This window comes from Aspergillus sydowii (genome assembly GCF_001890705.1).
Source record: "Aspergillus sydowii CBS 593.65 unplaced genomic scaffold ASPSYscaffold_2, whole genome shotgun sequence".
Lineage (NCBI taxonomy): Eukaryota > Fungi > Ascomycota > Eurotiomycetes > Eurotiales > Aspergillaceae > Aspergillus > Aspergillus sydowii.
The window spans coordinates 1,593,990-1,612,540 of NW_024467860.1; the positions used below are offsets into that span (position 1 = coordinate 1,593,990).

At 49.6% G+C, this 18,551-nt stretch overlaps 7 protein-coding genes across 7 annotated transcripts; 5 read left to right on the forward strand and 2 right to left on the reverse strand.

The window, feature by feature from the left end:
• The first annotated feature begins 735 nt into the window (after positions 1 to 735).
• ASPSYDRAFT_40926 (exocyst complex component Sec10 family protein) lies at positions 736 to 3,849 on the forward strand. Its single transcript, XM_040846183.1, has 3 exons — positions 736 to 1,127; positions 1,182 to 3,441; positions 3,492 to 3,849. Exons 1-3 carry the CDS (start codon positions 1,016 to 1,018, stop codon positions 3,760 to 3,762), a joined length of 2,643 nt encoding a protein of 880 aa, XP_040706090.1. The 5' UTR covers positions 736 to 1,015; the 3' UTR covers positions 3,763 to 3,849.
• Positions 3,850 to 4,725: 876 nt separating this feature from the next.
• On the forward strand, positions 4,726 to 5,216 carry ASPSYDRAFT_120312 (putative extracellular SCP domain protein Pry1; the record flags this gene model as incomplete). Its single annotated transcript, XM_040840405.1, has 2 exons — positions 4,726 to 4,938; positions 5,049 to 5,216. Coding segments are annotated over 2 exons (381 nt in total), but the record flags the coding sequence as incomplete, so codon positions are not given.
• Positions 5,217 to 5,894: 678 nt separating this feature from the next.
• EifCb (translation initiation factor eIF3 core subunit b) lies at positions 5,895 to 8,327 on the reverse strand (the record flags this gene model as incomplete). The annotated part of the gene is made up of 4 exons (XM_040841488.1): positions 5,895 to 6,323; positions 6,389 to 7,910; positions 7,995 to 8,187; positions 8,255 to 8,327. 4 exons carry the CDS (start codon positions 8,325 to 8,327, stop codon positions 5,895 to 5,897), a joined length of 2,217 nt encoding a protein of 738 aa, XP_040706092.1.
• A 514-nt stretch (positions 8,328 to 8,841) lies between these two features.
• ASPSYDRAFT_635816 (SWIB/MDM2 domain protein) lies at positions 8,842 to 10,190 on the forward strand. Its single transcript, XM_040850241.1, has 5 exons — positions 8,842 to 9,006; positions 9,093 to 9,229; positions 9,314 to 9,751; positions 9,807 to 9,860; positions 9,912 to 10,190. Exons 1-5 carry the CDS (start codon positions 9,000 to 9,002, stop codon positions 10,095 to 10,097), a joined length of 822 nt encoding a protein of 273 aa, XP_040706093.1. The 5' UTR covers positions 8,842 to 8,999; the 3' UTR covers positions 10,098 to 10,190.
• Positions 10,191 to 10,984: 794 nt separating this feature from the next.
• Positions 10,985 to 13,395, forward strand: ASPSYDRAFT_143762 (E3 ubiquitin-protein ligase HEL2; the record flags this gene model as incomplete). The annotated part of the gene is made up of 3 exons (XM_040841370.1): positions 10,985 to 11,413; positions 11,472 to 11,710; positions 11,775 to 13,395. 3 exons carry the CDS (start codon positions 10,985 to 10,987, stop codon positions 13,393 to 13,395), a joined length of 2,289 nt encoding a protein of 762 aa, XP_040706094.1.
• Positions 13,396 to 13,620: 225 nt separating this feature from the next.
• Positions 13,621 to 16,628, reverse strand: ASPSYDRAFT_144941 (MutS family protein MSH4; the record flags this gene model as incomplete). Its single annotated transcript, XM_040841483.1, has 7 exons — positions 13,621 to 15,104; positions 15,152 to 15,239; positions 15,296 to 15,415; positions 15,471 to 15,620; positions 15,665 to 15,705; positions 15,767 to 16,085; positions 16,134 to 16,628. The coding sequence occupies 7 exons, from the start codon at positions 16,626 to 16,628 to the stop codon at positions 13,621 to 13,623; spliced, it is 2,697 nt and encodes an 898-aa protein (XP_040706095.1).
• A 208-nt stretch (positions 16,629 to 16,836) lies between these two features.
• ASPSYDRAFT_27940 (WD40 repeat domain-containing protein) lies at positions 16,837 to 18,534 on the forward strand (the record flags this gene model as incomplete). The annotated part of the gene is made up of 3 exons (XM_040844455.1): positions 16,837 to 17,061; positions 17,128 to 18,215; positions 18,243 to 18,534. The coding sequence occupies 3 exons, from the start codon at positions 16,837 to 16,839 to the stop codon at positions 18,532 to 18,534; spliced, it is 1,605 nt and encodes a 534-aa protein (XP_040706096.1).
• Between the last annotated feature and the right edge of the window lie 17 nt (positions 18,535 to 18,551).

Consider the following 18,551-nt stretch of genomic DNA (forward strand, 5'->3'; position numbering starts at 1 on the left):
CTTTCAGAGGTGAAGTCGAGGTTGTCCGAACGGTCAAGTTTCTCGCTGGTTTGGAATTGCCTAAACCTTCGTTCTGATTGGCTGTATTTCTGACGCTAGCCCCTTTCGGTGAAAACCGCGATTTTTCGGAACAACAAATTTAGCATGAGCCGCAGCAATTGCATGACACCATACGGACAACATTGGCAGAATTCCAGAACTGCTACAGAGGCTCTGTCTCCTGTTCTGTAATATAATTTATCTCGAAGTGCTACCCATACTCGTCGTGGTTAGTCTTGGGGCCCAACTGCCACTCTACCGCTGTTGACAGCGCTTGCTTCAATCGGAACCAACAGATCCCGAGTCAACCCGTGTAGCACCTCATCATCAAGTATACGAGGTACTGCAGTGCCTGCGAGCAGCCGCATTAGTCATTGGCAGGATGAGAGACTTTGATTTAGCCGTGACTATGACTCCTCTTGCCAATTCGTTATTCGAATTATTTAAGAGTTATGTGCGGGTACCTAAAATAACGTGCAAAATATATAGAGACATCTATCGAGTAGGTGTTGTCTATAACGACAATAGAACTACTTTCGGCGAATAACAACATACCTAGTCAGAATCAGAATGGTATTCGCAGTCTCCCACAACTTCGATCATTACCAGGACGCTTTTATTTGTTTCTTTGCGCTCTTGATGGTGGTGTTGTTGGCCAGCCCGGGGTCGGAAGGGGAAATTGCCCCGCCGATCCAGCCGTGGTTTTCCCCAGCTGTTATCAAGCTCGGGTTGTGGAATACACTGAGCTCTCAAGCCTGGCGCTCCAAACGATGGATGTCTTACGATACCAATGCCCGATTTATGAATAATGCTGCGCGTTAATTTCTCTACGGCTTAACATTGGTCTTCCCCTCGTTTGTCCACGGACTAACTAAAGATTGCGGTCAGTTCGTCGCGTGAACCTAGGCGAAATCAGACAACCTCGAACCAACGATACCGGTGGTGCTCCTCCCAATGCAGGCTTTGACTACAAAATATGCCGAAAGCGAGGAACGGGTTAGGTACAGGCGGGAAGCCTCGTCGCGATGTGTTGGCGTCGCTCAAAATGGCCTCTATGGAGGAGATCTCCAAGGCCTCCCTCCCCGCAGGTAAGGTACCTACAGCAGGACCAAAATAAAAGGATGGGATCTGACCCAGGAAAGAAATAATGTCTTCCATACTCGATTGCCTTCCTTCCGTCGACCTTATCCGAGCGGCCCGGGCGTCGAAGCTCCTGCGCGAGATGGCGTATGATGATTCACGATGGGTACAGAGACTCAAAAGAATAGGTTGTTGGGATGAAGCAGAGGCCCGCAAAAACGTGGAGGAGAAGTTTGGGACAATTGCCAACCGAGAAAGTGTTGAGATTGAAGAATCAGCGGTCATCAAGAAAGCGTCAAGTCAGCCGACGATCGAGGTGACGGCGGCTTCAGACGGGTTTGATCAGATCAAACTGTCTACCTCCGCAACCGAAGCTGTTGTTGATCTAGATGTAGATCCGGTTCTTGGGGCGCTGAAATTAGCCAAATCGATTCGAGGAGAAGCCAGGCAGGAGTATGGAAAGATACATGCGGCACTATCACCATTCTACGATGACATTGCCACTCTTGGGTCCTCTCCAGACAATCTTGTCTTTCAAAAGTACACGGATCCGCAACAACAAGCGCAAATATTATTTCAGTTGCAGCAGTTTGCCAACTGTGACCTGACAGAGGGTTGCGAAACCCGACATGAACACCTGCGAACCGCTGTCTCGATGTTCGAAACGGCTGCGCTCAAAGAGTTTAGGCACGGCTACGAAACCGATGATATCGACGACCGAATGAAGAAATACGCCCATGTTCTGCACACCCTAAATGGCGGGTCCTCTGCTTGTGACCTTTTTATCCATCATAATCACATAGTCACAAAAAAGTCAGAGCTTGGTAGAGTCAGCGATTGTATTGATGCGTCAACCCAAAAGGTGAAACTCGAGCACACGCAGGCATTCTTCACTCGGTTAAGTGTGGTCTTCAATGAAGAGGTCTCAGTTATCAACCGCGCCTTCCCACCATCCTTACAAGCAGCATCGCCGTTTATCGAGAAGGTAGGCCGCGATGTGCTTTACCCGTTTCTGACAGCGATATTTGATGAATTGCACCGCTCGAGCATAGAGTCGTACCTTATTGCGGTTTCAAGTACTTATGCGCAGTGCATGAATTTTCTGGACTCTCTACTGCCCATTCAAAATTCTTTAAATACTTTTGATGAACTCTTGCATCAGGCCATTGTGCAAATCTACGAGCCACACATGGATTTGTACCTGGCAGAAGAGCTAGATTTCTTTAAAAAAGGCTCGGAGGCTGCTGTAGGAGAATGGGATAGACAACTGTCCGAACAAGCTGCGTCGACTGAATCATTTCTCTTGTCTAATGTCAACAGACAAGCTGATAAGCGAGACTTCTTGACGTCTTTCAAAAAAGTGATCATGGCACCGGTAAACATCCTTCCAGGATTCTCATCGACGAAGACCGATGAACAAAAATCGAGTCGCGACTCCGTGGTTAGTGATGGTGCTTCCACTCCGAAAACTAATCGATTTTCCACCATCTCTTCACCTGGCACCCCTCCAGTGGTGGAAGCCCCAACTACTGAACTTGCGGCGAAAGCAGCCATCATGAAATCGAAGATGGAGGGTATCCGATCTTTATTCAGTATCGAAGTCGCGTTAGGGCTGGTCCACGCGGCAAAGTCAAGCCTTGAGCGCGCGGCGCAGTTCACGATGATTGAAGGTGAGACTGGTATAGCAGTCAAACAACAGTGTGAAGCAATTTTTGTTGCTTTGTTGCGCATTCTCGGACATGACCATCTTATAAAAGGGTTTAACAAGGCTGTCGATCATCTCTCAGACTATCGGCCTCGTGAGCAAGGCGATCGTGACCGATCTGGCGTCGAGCCTTTAGTAACCTTCCTCGAGTTGGTGAATGTTGGAGATCTCATTCTCCAGATGATTGATGTTTTCTATGAGCAGGAGCTGATCGGGTCTAAACTTACTGATCGTAATGATTTCCTGGATCCGGCGGTGAAAGAGAAGAAGAAGTTCGAGCAAAATCTTGATGAACGTGTTGCCGCTGGGTTGAACAAAGGAATTGACGTCCTTATGGAGGAAGTCGACTACATCCTTGCAACCAGGCAGCTTGCAACCGACTTCAACCCGGGCGTCTCTACTGATCCCAACCGGAAAACGATGGACGTTAACGTTACCGAAGCTGCAGCTGCCGTGGTCGATGTTGTTTCATCACATACGCGAATGCTCATTGGAAGCACAGACAAGAGCACGCTTGATGTCTTCAACCAGGAGGTTGGACTACGTCTCTTTACAGCCCTCTGTAAACATCTGAAGCGCCAGAGGATCAGTATTGAGGGGTCCCTGAAGCTTATTAGGTATGTGCCAACTACCAACCTTTTATTTACCATCGCTAATCATAATTCAGTGACATGAATCACTACTTCAAGTTCATCCAGACCCTCAAAAACAACGAGCTGCTCATTTATTTCAAGGCGTTTCGAGAGCTATCCCAGATCTACCTGATTGACCCCGCAGACTCTAAGGAACTAGCGGCTCTCATAGCCGATGCGAGCCGGTTCTCTGGAATTTGGCGGGTTGAGGAAGTATATGAGTTCGCGGAGAGACGAGCAGATTGGTTCCAGATCAAGCGAGATGTCGAGCGGGCCATGTACGGAATCGGGTGCAACGTTATGTAAATGGAAAACAACACTATAATGTATATACAATATACCACTAGAAGCAATCCAGAAAACAAATGTATTACTTTGATCTCCTATCACTCCTATACTTTCCAGGGTTGGGTGGGGCAGTCGGCGCCTACTGCGACGAGAAACAAGAGCTCCTGTCCACTCACCACAGCACTGCAGATCTTCAGGCAAGCCATGTTTTAGAAAGCGCTAGCTCTGGCTCTCTCTAGGCTGACATGCTTCTCTAGTCTGTAGATTCTATTTTTATGTTGAATGCATTATCTTTGGCGGTATCACTTTGACCAAAGAATTAGACAAGCCAAATTTGCAGCCTGGGAGATCAGGGCGAGAAACCCCAGGAATACCGGTCTATAGACCGAATGCAGTCCGATAAAATTTATCCTCATGAGCTCATAGAGTGCTCTTTTTGGCATCAGGACCGCTCCCCATACGCAGACAAAATAGGATGAACAAAACTGGGATAAGGTGAGTTTGAAGAACAATGAGATGCGATGTGGTTGCCAAAGGCCTCTTACTAACATGGAAGACAAAAGACAAAGGTCATTGAACATGCTCAGCTCGCTACGTGCAAATGGTTGGACGAGCAGCATTGGTTTTATTGGGTTGAAACGGTTTACCTGAAGGTATCCAATATGTTCCACTGTCGGCGCCTAGAACATGCTTTGCTGCTGCCAGAAAGGAACAAAGACATTAACAACTTTTTGCCCATATTTATGTTACATCCGCCGTACTCAGATTCCTTGCTTCTATTTTGTCATGATCATATAATGTTTGTTATAAAGCAGCTGAGCTGTAAGAAAGGAAAGAGCTGCAGCAATGCCAATACCGACACCCCTAGAACATCGTCACTACCGCTTTCCAGTCCTCCAACTTGTCCTCTCCTCTCTACTTATAACAATACTCTTACCAGTGTCTACAATTGCCTTCGAAACAACCATCATAGTTACTATTACAGCAACAGCAACAGCAACAGCAACAGCCACCACAACGAATCCCCAGATCCCACAAGACCGCTCCTACACCTCGGTCTCCCAATTCAAATCCTCCGTCCTCTCAACTACAAATGCCTACCGCACCACACACAACGCCTCAAACCTTGTTTGGAATGAGAAACTAGCGAGCTTTGCAAACCAGTGGGCTAAGACATGCCTATGGGAACATTCTGTACGGATACTCCCTGCCTCTCATTTGTATATATAGCAACCGTTTCTAGATGCATTGCCATGAAGAAATCAGAAGAGGAACTAACGCTGCAGGAAATTTCGAGAGACTAGGGCGGTCCCTACGGCGAAAACTTAGCATTCGGATACACCAATGCCTCTGGCGCGATACAAGCGTGGGGCGAAGAAGCCTCGATGTACAACTTCAATAAGCCAACCGGGTTTACCGAGGAGACGGGCCACTTTACACAGCTCGTTTGGAAGGGGACAAGAGAGGTGGGCTGTGCCGCCGTGGATTGTGGGCTGACGGATCCGGATGGCGATGGGGAAAATGAATGGAGCAGGGCACAGGGGTGGTATGTAGTTTGCGAGTATGTGCCTGCGGGAAACGTTGTCGGAGCGAACGATGACCTTGAGTACTTTCGGACGAACGTGCAGGAGGGGAGTGGGGATGTTGATATGGATACTGATTCGGACTCTGACTCCGATTCTTCTGGGGATGATGTTGGCCCAACATTGAGTGGGGATGGTGTGGGTTTACTGGAATTGAGAAGCAAAAGGATTGGGTGGTGGATTGGGATTGTGGTGTACATATTTAATTCCATATAATCAGTTGGAAGTGTGGGAATATTTAAGAGATTTGCATTTTGCGCAGGACTTGCTGGCGTGTCGTTGTCTGTCATCACTCATGCTACCAGCATCATGCATATAAGCTTCCCCCACCGAGGAGAGATGCAAATACAGATCTATTCACTTTTGAACAGTTCCAGGCCAGGTGAACCCCTCCAAACCGGAACCACGCCAAACGAACAGCACAAAGAGGCACACAGGAAAGGAGAAGTAGGTGGCAGCAGAGGAGAAGGGGTTTTGGGGCTGGATAGATATCGACAGACAAGGTAAATGATATCGAGAAAAAAATGAAGTCGAAATAAATTAGATACGAAAAGAAGAAAGGGTAATTCAACCAATGATCTCTTCGCTTTCCTCCACAATCTCTTCCACAAGTTCCTCGACCACTGTCTCGGCCTTGTCTTCTGTGACGGCCGGCGCATCCTTGGCAATCTTGGGTTCGTCCGCATTTTCGGGGAAACCATATGCGTCCTTCTCCTCGGCGAGCAGCTCCTTCTCCCGGCGAATCCAGGCAGCCCATTCGTTGAGAATACGCTTGCGGTTCTCGACAACAGCAGTGTTGGCAATGTCGACGGCGTACTTGTCTTCCTCTTCGAATTCCTTGGAGTATTCGCGGAGGTTCCTCCGTACCTGCTTCTGCTCCTCTTTGCTGAGAAGAGTGGCGGGGCGAGGACGCCAGACGAATTGTTTGAATTTATCGGTGGGGTTCTCTGCGAGGGTCTCTCCAGAGAAAGTGTGAAGGTTAAAGCCGTTTTCCATCTGACAAAGGAAAATCCATGTTAGTTATGCATGTTCGTAGTGAAAGGCACAATAGAAAAACATACCGAGTGAGTCCACACACTGGCACTGCTGACGACGTATCGACCCGTGGGGTCCCAGTCAATGTCTGTGACACCGTAATGATCGACCGTCTTCATTAATTGCAGGTTAGCTGCAAGATCCTTCTCGTTCTCATTCTTCTCGCCCTCGAAGTCCATGTCCCAGAAGTCAAGGTCAAAGCTTGATTGAGAGTGGACAGTTGCAACAACGACGAAACGGCCCTTAGGAGACCAGTAAATAGCATTGCTGGTCTTCTTCTCAATGGTGCGAACAAGTTTGAAGTTGCCAGCCTGCACACCCTTCTTTTCCGGAGCGAAGAACGAAACGGAGGTCTTGGGAGGAGCACCGGCTCCAGATGCATCGCCGGTCGTGATGGCAACGAAACGTCCACCGTTGGGTTCCCAAGAGAAATTGATCACGGTGTCTTTGAGACTGTCCACAACTTCGACGGGAACACCCTTTTCTCGTATCCGGAAAATTTCGAGGTTGGTGGCCATAGACTTCTTGGACTTGGAGTGGCGGTCCACCTTGACGCAAACGAAGTTACCCTGGGATTGCCAGTGCAGCTTCACATCAGACACGTTGAAGAGATTACGGGTTCGGACAACCTCCTTCGAGGGGACGCTCATGAGAGCAACTCGAGCAGGGTTGCTGCCAATTTCGGGAGTCCAGAAGCAGAGGAGTTGTTCATACTGCTTGATACCATCACGGCTGACTGTTGCGGGCGACCACTCGAAATCCATCACTCCGTCAATCTTTACGGACGCCTTACCGAGCAAGTTCATTCGCGGGAGTTCGTAAATAGAGATTGACTGGCCTTGGAGCATTCTGGCGACATATTTCTCATCGGCAGACCATTTGAAAGCCGGCCATTGAACCTTCTTCTTCGGCTGCGCTTCGCTCTCGGGGCCAGCCAGATCATGTGAAACAAAAGACCGTAGGGGCTTGCCAGTTACAATGTCCCACACAATTATGTTTTTTCCGTCCTCCTCGTAGGTCAAAATAGGATTACCCTCTTCAACCTGGATAGGCCGGGCAGACCAGGTAGTCAGGTAGCTCTCTCCAGGTGAGAACTCAATCAGTTGGACAAATGGGTGAGGGAATTGTTTTTGTTTGGCGAAAGTAGGGCCACCCCACAATTGGACACCCTGTGGGTGAACAGATGCGAGGTAGGTACCCTTAGGCGACCACTGGACGAAAAGCTGTGTCCAGTGAGCACGATCCACGACGTTGTCCGGCGGGTTGCTCTTGTTGTTCCAGAAAACTCCAACCTTGTCGCCGCGGTAGAGGGCGAACTGGTCACGAGCATTGGAATCTCCGATCCACGAGCGTAGGTGCTCCTTTTCTGTGAATGGTTCGATAGTCGGAGGCTTGTATTCCTCCTCGACACGACCTTCTCGGCCATAGCGTTCAATATCCATCAACTTGTTCACGAGGAGGGTGTGCTTTTTATCAAGGGGGGTTCCGTGCAGTTGCTTGACGGCGGCGACGGCTTGTTCGGGGGTTTCGTATTCGACGAAGGCAAATCTAACACCGCGTGTTAACCTTTCCACTTATCACCCTATTTATTATATTCAAACAGCACCCATGCCGCATATAACCGGTACGTACCCTTCGGACATGTTCTTCTCGTTTAGGGGCATAAAGACGGCATCTTCGGAGGTGTGGCCAACCGCGTTGAGTTTCCTCAACAAGAATTTAATGAGTTTTTGTCTGTTTTCTTCCGGCACTACTGGGAGTCCGTCGATGACGACAAATGTGTCCAACCCCTCCTCGAGTTTCACTTCATACTGCGCCTTCAGATCTAGAAAATAAAATAGCAAGTTAGCGAGGAGGGGCTGGAAAACTCGGCGGATCGGTCTGTAACACACCGGAGAAGTCAACCTCCTCTTCCTCCTCTTCGTGGAGGTCCTGCTCGGACAAAGTATCGAAGCTGGGTGCCATGATTGCGTGACGCAGACGGCGATGTGAATAAGGGAGCCGCGATGGATCTCGAGATGGAAGATGCTGCGATTCTGGAGGGATGGAAATCTGCTGGCGGACCCCGTTTTGGCTGATTTTAGGGCAAAAAGCACAAATCATAACCCACACCCGCTTGTGTGCGAGGGCTGAGTCAGAGATGAGTCATTCCGCCTGTATTGTTGCCTCAGGCGCCCGCGGGCTTTCCCGACCGCTAGAGAAAGCACAAGGAAAGTTCCCGCTGCCGGTCATACTTGCGGCTTGCCTGCACATCCTCCCGCCTGGGGAAATCAACAAGCGCATCCACGCATCTTCCCGCCTTTTCTTTTACCTTTGGTGAAGTGTTGGTTGTTGTGGACCGGTGCTCTCTCACTTCTTCCCTTTGTTCTCATTTTTCTCATACCAGCCATCGGCTTGCTGGAGCGCTCTCTCGCCTTCTCCATCTTATGCCCCGCCGGTCCTAAGCGCCAGCGCTACACCTAGATCCCGACGATCCTCTCTACCAGCGCCCTTGTCACCTCTTCCCTCCAGGCGCTCACCGCGTCACCGATAGGATCGCAGCATCGCAGAAGCTCGCAACTACCAGCCATTGCTACAATTGCAGCTGTATTTTTGTTTTTCTGCTAAATAGAAGGAGAAAGCCAAGCTTTAGACAAGATGTCGCGTATGTTCGGCCTCTCCACGATCCACGGCCTAGCCGCGGCCGAGGTGCCTGTTAACTGACATCATTCCTCTTTCTCCCTTCAAAAGTCTCCCCAGGTACTCGCGATAAGTACATCCCAATCATTGATTCGATTCTGTCAAAAAGCGATTTAAATACGATCTCAGAAAAGCGCATTCGCAAGGGTCTCCAGGATGAAGTCGGCTATGACCTTACCCCGCAGAAGGTCTGCGCTCTTGTTGCACATTGCTTTTACCGCTCATCATTTTGGTATGTATCCTGAAACTGACATGTTGTTTTCTTCTTTTAGGTTGCTGTCAAGCAGCTCATCATGGAACGATTCGACATCTTTGCCGAGAAGAAGGGCATAGGTGCGGAAAATGGCGATGAACAGCACCCTGATTCCGCGACGCCTGTGGAACCCTCCTCCCCCTCTCAATCGTCGACTGCACAGAAACGGCAGGCAGATAGCATTGACTCTGATGATCGCTCGAGCAAAACTCCTCCGCCTAAGAAGCAGAAGCCGAAGCATGATATCGACGCGGATGCGCTCTATGCCGCGAAGCTGCAAGCTGAGGAGAATATGCGAGCTCGCAGTACACGAGGCGCCGGCACGCGTAAAGCGCCACCGACTAAGAAAAAGAAAACCACTACAAAGACGTCGAAGAAGGTTAAAGCAGAGGACGATTCAGACATTGGCTCTGGCTCGGAGGCTGGGAAGAAGGTGAACCGTTCTGGAGGATTCCATGTATGTGGAGCTCAATGACGATTGACCACTATGCTCATTGCTAATGCCGTGTTAGAAACCGCTCAATCTTTCACCAGCACTTTCGGCATTGCTTGGTGGTGAGACGATGGTATGTAGACGCCATAATGGGGCTTGGTATTGAGGCTAACTCGCTCGGTAGCTTTCGCGGCCCCAGGCTGTAAAGAAAATCTGGGCGTACATTCACGAGAATGAACTCCAGGACCCCAGCGATAAACGCCAGATTCGTTGTGACGATGCTATGCGCGCTGTCTTTAAACAAGACCGTATACACATGTTCACAATGACGAAGATTCTCAGCCAAAACCTATACAGTCCTGACGAATAGCCGACCAATCGCTCTAGAAAAGAATGACTTGAAACTGCATGGCTATTCTAGCAGGCAACCACCATAAATCGCATGATCGTCGCGATCTTTCACGAATCTCTGCTTTTATTTATTACGGCATTTTTGGCAACCAGGCGCTAATTTCTCGGTTTTCTGTTTCCATCAATCTCTTCAATATTTTTTTTGTCAAGGCATCCTCACTGCATCTTGCCTCTCATTTTTAGGCGAACCAAGTTTCTTATCCTTCTTATTATTTTTTTTTTTTTTTCTTTTTTGGAATTCGTGTTTTTTTACCTCCGATCCTCTCCAGCGGGAGTTGGTGTTGTTTTGCAGACAGGCGCGTGTGAATTTACCATCTAGACACTTGGTATCATTTGGATTGGCCATTATTCTTGACCCTATCCTTACCGAATATCCATGACTTACAATTCCAGAAGCTGATACTACGAGTGGGCAGTTAGTCATAACCACAGCCTCAACAATGACTCCACCGTAAGCCCTGTAGCAGTCATCGGCTGTTTTGAGTAATTATGAGCCATCGGGCAGCTGAATCGGAGGCTGAATCGGAGGCTGAATAAGTGCGGCGAGAACAGGGGAGCTGGATCAGCACCGCAAAAGGTAAATAGCGACATTCGGTGTTGGTTGTTGGCACAAGTTAAGAATTGCTCACTAAGCCACGTTGTGGTGAGTTTATCCCCGACAGGTCAACTTTTTCTGCCCGCCCTCCGTTTAATTTCCCCACTGCTCCAGACGCTCTCCTCACTCACTCCCTGGTCGCAACACAATCGAAGAGAGCGTTCAGCTCCGCTAATCTTACGGAGTTCCTATCAAAGGTCCTCTTGCTCTAATTGCTCCAGCCGCATTTCTCCGTCAATCGCACCACTACAATGTCGGAGTCTCAGCCTTCCCAGACCCCCGCCCCACAAAGCCAAAGTCGCGGCGGTGGCCGTCGACGCGGCCGCGGAGGAGCTCGCCAGTTCGAGCAATCGGAGAACAATACAGAGGGCACCGGAAGAGCACCGAGATCGAGGGGTAGTGGACCGCGCCGAGGCGGTGGAGGTAGAGGAGGTCGCGGAGGACAAAATCGCGGCTCCAGCAAGCCAGAGACAGACGGGGTTTCAGAGAATGCCACGAGCACTGAGAAAGCCAAGCAACCTGAGGAAGCGGAAGACGACGCCGATGATGGGGAGGTTTGCTTTATTTGCGCTTCGAAGGTCGAGCATAACTCGGTGTCACCATGCAATCACCGCACCTGCCATATTTGCGCTCTGAGATTGCGCGCGCTGTACAAGAACAAAGCATGCGCACACTGTCGGGTATTATTACCTATAATCGTCCGATATGTATCCATGGCTAATCCATACTTTTCTCTAGACGGAAGCTAGTTACGTTATATTCACAGATGATCCCGTGAAGCGCTACGAAGAGTTCCGGGATAGCGACTATTCTCAGAAAGATGACAACCTTGGTATCAAGTACGAAAAAGATGAAATCTTTGAGGACACAGTTCTATTGCTCCGTTACAACTGCCCGGACCGGAACTGCGATGTGGCTTGCTTAGGGTGGCCAGACTTACACCGTCACGTCAAGACCAAGCACGGCAAGGTGATGTGGTAAGTAACCATCTTTCCTATTAATTGCGGGCTTGAAAGCTTACCAAATGCCGTGATTCTACAGCGATTTATGTACTCGGAATAAGAAAGTATTCACCCATGAGCACGAACTTTTTACGCATGCCGAGCTTCGCAAACACGAAAAGCATGGTGATGACGTTCCGGGAGCCCTCGACCAGAGCGGTTTTAGGGGCCACCCTGAGTGCGGATTTTGCCGCCAGAGGTTCTATGGCGATGACGAACTATATGCCCACTGTCGTGACCGCCACGAACGATGCCACATTTGCGATAGACTCTCTACAACCCGGCAACACCAATACTATATCGATTATAGTGCATTGGAAAGCCACTTTCAGACGGACCACTACCTCTGTCTGGATAAAGAGTGCTTAGAAAAGAAGTTTGTGGTTTTCGAGTCACAAATGGATCTTAAAGCTCATCAGCTGGAATGCCATCCAAATGGGCTTTCAGGGCGAGATGCCCGCGTGGACATGACCGCCTTCGAATTCAGAACACCATATCAACCTCAAAGACAACGTCGTGGTGCCGGCCGCGGCCGAGATCCCAACGCAGAAACCGCTCCTCTGTCAACTGTCCAACCATTACGGAGAGATGAAATTGCGTACCAACGACAGATGGCGATCCAAAGCGCACAGTCTGTTTCAACACGAAGCTTTGGTGGGCAGTTATCTCGCGACGAAACCCAGACTGTGCGTGCGCCTCCTCGCTCCCTAGGTCCTACCCCAACTCGGACACCCCCTGCACCCGCTACACCAGTGAATGAGTTCGAGAATCTCAATATCACATCAGCCACGCCAGAGGACCAAGCGCGTCGTCTGCGGCACACGGCTGTCATCGAGCGAGCTTCCAACCTCCTCGGAAATGACCAGGGTAAGCTCGGTGAATTCCGCTCCCGAGTCTCTAGCTACCGAACTGCTGGAATCTCCGCAACCGAACTCATCGATGCCTTCTTCTCTCTCTTTGACACCTCCAGTTCCGAACTCGGTAAACTCATCAAAGAGCTTGCAGATATTTATGAGGATGATGGCAAACGAAATGCGCTGCTTAAAGCTTGGAATGACTGGCGTGCAATTAACGAGGACTACCCTGCCCTTCCAGGACCCGGGGGTAACATCCCGGGCATGTCTCCCGGTACCGTGAATACAAGTGGCACTGGCGGTACCGGTGGCAGGCGTGTACTTCGTCTGAAATCTTCAACTGCGCAATCTTCCCGCGCTGCAGCCGGCAGGAACGGATCATCCTCCTCGTCATCTACTAACCCTTTCCCTCCTCTTTCTTCGTCACGTCCTACACCTCGCGCCACAGCTACTGCTGCTGCATGGGGTGGCACCGCAGTCGCTGCACCTCCACCTCCTCAGTCACGGACGTACGCGAATCCATCTTCTCGCGCAAACAATACACCCACATCTTCGGGTCGCGTTAATACCCGTGATGCAGAAGCATTCCCCTCTCTCCCTGCTGCGCCTAAACCTAATGTTCTCATGGCCGGTTTGACACGTGGGACCGTTCGCTGGGACGATCGTCGCCCACCTCCGGCAAATGCTTGGGCTTCATCAGATCCTGGGCCTGGTTCTTCCGCAGATGATTTCCCGGATCTCTCATCTGGCGCAGGGAAGAAGGGTAAGGGTAAGAAGGGAAAACAAACACTTTTCCATTTCGGATAATGACCACGATTTCTGGATAACATGACATCCTTCCCCTTGACCATTGTCTTTTGTTAAGAACACATAATTTCCATATCTTGTCGCAAGCGAGGTGTTTTTGAGTGTAGAGGAAGCATGTTGATAATAGGCAATAGAAAGCGCAAAAGTTTTTTTTTGAAGAACATCCACGATAGAGACGATGCGACGCCTGTGGTTTAGAACATGCTCACGGTATCATGAAGCCTTCTACTCCTCCGAAGCCATATATGATTCTGCCTCAGGACTACAAAACTCTCTACTTCCCTTCCCAAGGTTTTCTCCCAAAGACATCTCCGTCAGCGGCCATTCGACAGTCGACACAAACGCTGTGGGAGGCTGCGATATTTCTGATTCCGAAGATTCAAGAAGTTGTTGCTCCGAGCTATATTCACTTCCTTGTTCGATATCAGCATTAATGGTGTCATTGAGACCTCCGTTACCACAGTCATCATCAACTCCACGCTCGTCAAAGCCAGCAATATCCTCATCGGCAGCAGCCATCTGAAGCGTAAACTCATCCTGCAACTTCTTCAGCCACCTTCGAAGGGCCTGTCCCTCCATATTCCCATTCCGAGCATGGATAAGCTCCTCGCGCAACGAGAGTATGAGTTTCCGCTTGCGAGCAATAGCCAGAGCCTTCGTCTGGCTGTGACGGCGCAGCGAGAGACGATCAAGTTCCTCCGAAACGTCGTGCGCTGTTTCCAGAACGCCGGGCGGGAAATCAACCAACTTCGCGAGCGCGAGACCGTATAATTGCGTTTTGTTCGGGCCCTCGGTGATTTTGTAATACATTTTCATTTTGGAGGCGCCAGGTGAGATTTCAGAAGCGAGATGCAGGGACACAACGCCGCTGCGCTCAGCCATTATGGTGGCTAGGTCGTGGAAATGCGTGACAAACCAAACTAGGGCATTGGATTGGACGAGGGCTTCTGCGATGGCGAGGGCTATGGCAAGCCCATCTGTGGTGGATGTGCCACGGCCGAGCTCGTCGATTATCACCATGCTGCGTGGGTTGATGTTGTGGAGGATGAAGGCCATCTCGCGCATTTCGGCGGCAAAGGTGGACACGTTTGCTTCCATGTCGTCAGCTGTGCACACGCGGGCGAAGAGCTGGTGAGTTATGGGGAACGAGGCATACTCTGCTGGGATGAAGGATCCGATTTGGGCCATGATGGTCATAAGGGCGAGGGAGCGGATGTAGGTGGATTTGCCGCTCATGTTGCAGCCTGTGATAATTTGGAAGCGGGTTTGGTTCGTTGCGTACGCATCATTGGGGACGAATTTCTTAGTGTGTATCTTCTCCCTGATGGGGTGTCGTCCAGACTTTATGGCTAGGGTCTCGGTGAGTTCTGGGCGGATGTATTCGTTTGTTGTGGCCAGCTGAGCAAAGGAAGCAAGCATGTCTAGCATTGAGATGGCTTCGCTTACTTTGAACAAAATGGATATTTCAGCGCAGACATTCTGAATGAGCTCTTGGATTGTCTTGTCACTGAGACTGATTACCTCATTATGAGCGTCTGTTATCTTCTGGTTGAGTTTGACTAGGTCGAGAGTCTGACACTCGATACGGTTCTTTTTACGGTAAACATTAATGAACACATCGGGTAGGGGTCTTGTTTCAGTAGCCGGTATGCTGATATAATACTGGCGCGCGGGATCGTATTTCAGGTCAAGCCCTAAGTCGTGTGTTTCTACAATGCGTTAGGTTTATAGATAACAGTAGATGATGTACTTTTACCTGATAGCTGTGCCACAAGTTCTGCAGCGTCCATGTTTGCTTCCTTGTAGGTCTGCCTTGCAACATCAAGCAGACTGTTTACTCCAACCTGCGTGAGGATAAATCATCATTAGCCGCGATCATTATAACATAGATTCGTCGAACCTTGACACAGTATATCCGCTGGTTTCGTAGATCGAGCGGTTTGGTCTGGTATGTTACATGCTCATTTAGAGTTGATTCAATAAGTTGTTCAATCGTACAGTGTCCTGCTGGAGCACAGATCTAGGCAATATTAGTTAGTGAACCCAAAATCAGGGAGCGATGTAGAGTTAAATACATCTCTGATCGTTAAGAGAAGGCTGCTTTGGGCGGTTGCGAGTGCTTTGTACACTGAGTTTATCGCAGAAACGTATGTCTTTAGCATAATGACGTGATTGACAGATTGCTCAACATATTGAAAAGTTCGTTTGGTAGGGACAAGGATAAGCTTGGCTGTCAGCTGCAGAAAATAAGGCATGTTGGCAGACTGACCGATGTCAAGACCTTATCTGCGTCCACAAACCCCTTCAAAGCTACATATCCAATCAGCTGGCTTTACATTTGAAGATCACTAATAGTGCATCTTATACGCACCTTTCCTCACAGAGAAGAACATCTCTTCCTTGGTCGATAAGTCCTCAACTGCTTCATATCGTCCGGTCAACTTGGGTTCCTCGGTTGATGGTTGAAGAATATTAGCTCTTAGCAGCCGCGCCCCCATTGGTGTTAGGGTCTCATTGAGTAGACCAAAGAGACTATCATTTGATTTGGCATTGTAAAGATTTTGGATCAGCTCTAGAGAAACTATAGTTGAGAGGTCAATTGACATCGACCCTTGCGAAGGCTCGAATCTGATGCGAAGAGAATGAGAAGTGAAGGTCTTGTTCAGCTCGAGTTCGACATATTTTAGCGCCTACAGAACTGTTAGTTCTGTATTAGTCTCTGAATATAGCATACTTACAGCAGCAAAACAACAAGCCGCAAAATAATTTCCTCCCAGAGTGATCTTGATAGCATCAACGTCCTCGGCAAAGCCCAGACGCTCCACATACTCATGCCCAGTCTTCTCCGCCCAGTACCTACGGTCGACAAAGGTAAAGGTGGCGTCAGGTATATTAGCTTGAATAATATGAGGGAGCTTAGATTCCCGGGCAGTCTTCATGAATAGGATCTCGGTGGGCTCAAAGACGTTGACCTTGGTAACAGTTCTGGCGTATGTCTGACTGTCACATATTTGGCATAAGACGGCTTCCGCCGTCGACAGATTCACAAATGCTAGTCCAACTGTAGACGAGACCCCACGAGACTCACTGATAGCACAGATGATATCCTGTGATGCAACGCTCGTGGCGGTCGTGGCTGGCCGCCCAGTCTTCAGCCCGCTACTTTGTCTCGATGGAGCGGTAAAGGAGTCGGGGGGAGCAAAAGAAGACGCTCTAGAGAAAATCGTAGACATTCTGACATATAAATATATATCATGGTTATGCCATAGTCTGATCAAAAGAATTGAATTGAGTGATGGATGAGGAAGCGAAGTGAGTGAGGTGATTGGGACCGGCCCTTCTATACATGGTTCCGAAACGGGTTTAGTGCCCCTCCCGATAAGCCATCGGCGGATCACTTTTTTATGGCGGAGATTTCAACTTTTCTTCAACAAGCGCAAAATGGCTACTCTTCTTCCTCCCCCGAGTAAACGCCAAAAGACAGACCTTGCCGAAAAGGCGCGTCTACAGCAGGATATCCAAAGCATTCCGGATGATCTGGGCAGCGTCCGAGTGCAGTTTTTTGACCAAGCGACCGGCTCAGCAACAGGCCCAGCCGTCTCCGTCCCAGTAGCCGATGCTACGGTGAAGAATCTTGAGACTCTTCTGAACACATTACAAGGCAATGTAGGTATGCGCCACCAATTTTACGTTAGTTTTGATTGTGGTCACTAATATCGCTTGCTAATTTAGGAAGAGGATGAGCGAGTGCCGTACCGATTTACCTTCCAGTCCGACAACAAGGACAACAAGGACAACCAGACGATTGATATTCTAGCGGACTTATACCATTCTCTATTGAAACCGGGACTGAAAACGACGGAAGACACTGTTCACTTATATTTTACCCCGCAGGCTGTTTTCCGAGTCAAGGCGGTTTCACGATGCTCTGCCTCCATCGCCGGACACGGCGAGGCAATTCTCGCAACCTCATTTTCTCCTATTTCTTCCTCCACAATGGTCTCTGGTAGCGGAGATTCGACAGCCCGGATATGGGACTGCGATACAGGAACGCCGTTGCACACACTGAAAGGACACACGAGCTGGGTGCTAGCTGTCAGCTACTCGCCGAATGGGCTGATGATCGCGACGGGAAGCATGGATAACACCGTGCGGATATGGGATGCAAAAAAAGGACAAGTGCTAGGGGCTCCGTTGAAAGGGCACTCGAAATGGATTACGAGTCTAGCATGGGAGCCGTACCATCTGCAGCAGTCCGGCAGCCCTCGCCTGGCGTCGGCGTCGAAAGATTCCACAGTCCGTATCTGGGATGTCATATCGAAGCGAGCAGACATTGTCCTTAGCGGACACAAGGGGTCAGTAACCTGCGTTCGGTGGGGCGGTACAGGCAAGATCTACACATCTTCCCACGATAGGTCCATCAAAGTATGGAACTCCCAAACCGGCACTCTGATCCAAACCTTGTCCGCCCACGCGCACCGCGTGAACCACCTCGCTCTATCCACGGACTTCGTTCTCAGGACGGCCTACCACGACCACACAGGGAAGATTCCCGAGTCAGACGCGGAGAAGGTTGCCACGGCAAAGAAGCGCTTCGAACAAGCAGCCACAATCAACAAGAAGATCGTTGAGAAGCTCGTCTCTGCCAGCGACGATTTCACCATGTACCTCTGGGAACCCGAGAGCTCGAACAAGCCCGTAGCACGTCTTCTAGGCCACCAAAAGGAAGTCAACCATGTCACATTCTCCCCGGATATGGCCTACATCGCCTCCGCTGGGTTTGACAACCACGTCAAATTGTGGAACGGACGTGACGGGAAGTAAGTTTTTTACCTTATAAATTTTAGCGTGCATCAAAATGAAAAAAAAAAAAAGCCACTAATCGCGAGTAAAAGATTCATCACAACCCTCCGCGGCCACGTCGGCGCCGTCTATCAATGCTGTTTCTCAGCCGATTCACGCCTCCTCGTATCCTCATCAAAGGATACAACGCTGAAGGTGTGGAATGTCCGCACTGGCAAACTCTCTATGGACCTGCCCGGCCACAAGGACGAAGTTTTTGCAGTGGATTGGAGTCCTGATGGGGAGAAGGTTGGCAGTGGAGGAAAGGACAAGGCGATTCGGATATGGAGAAATTAGATATAGAATATACCTGA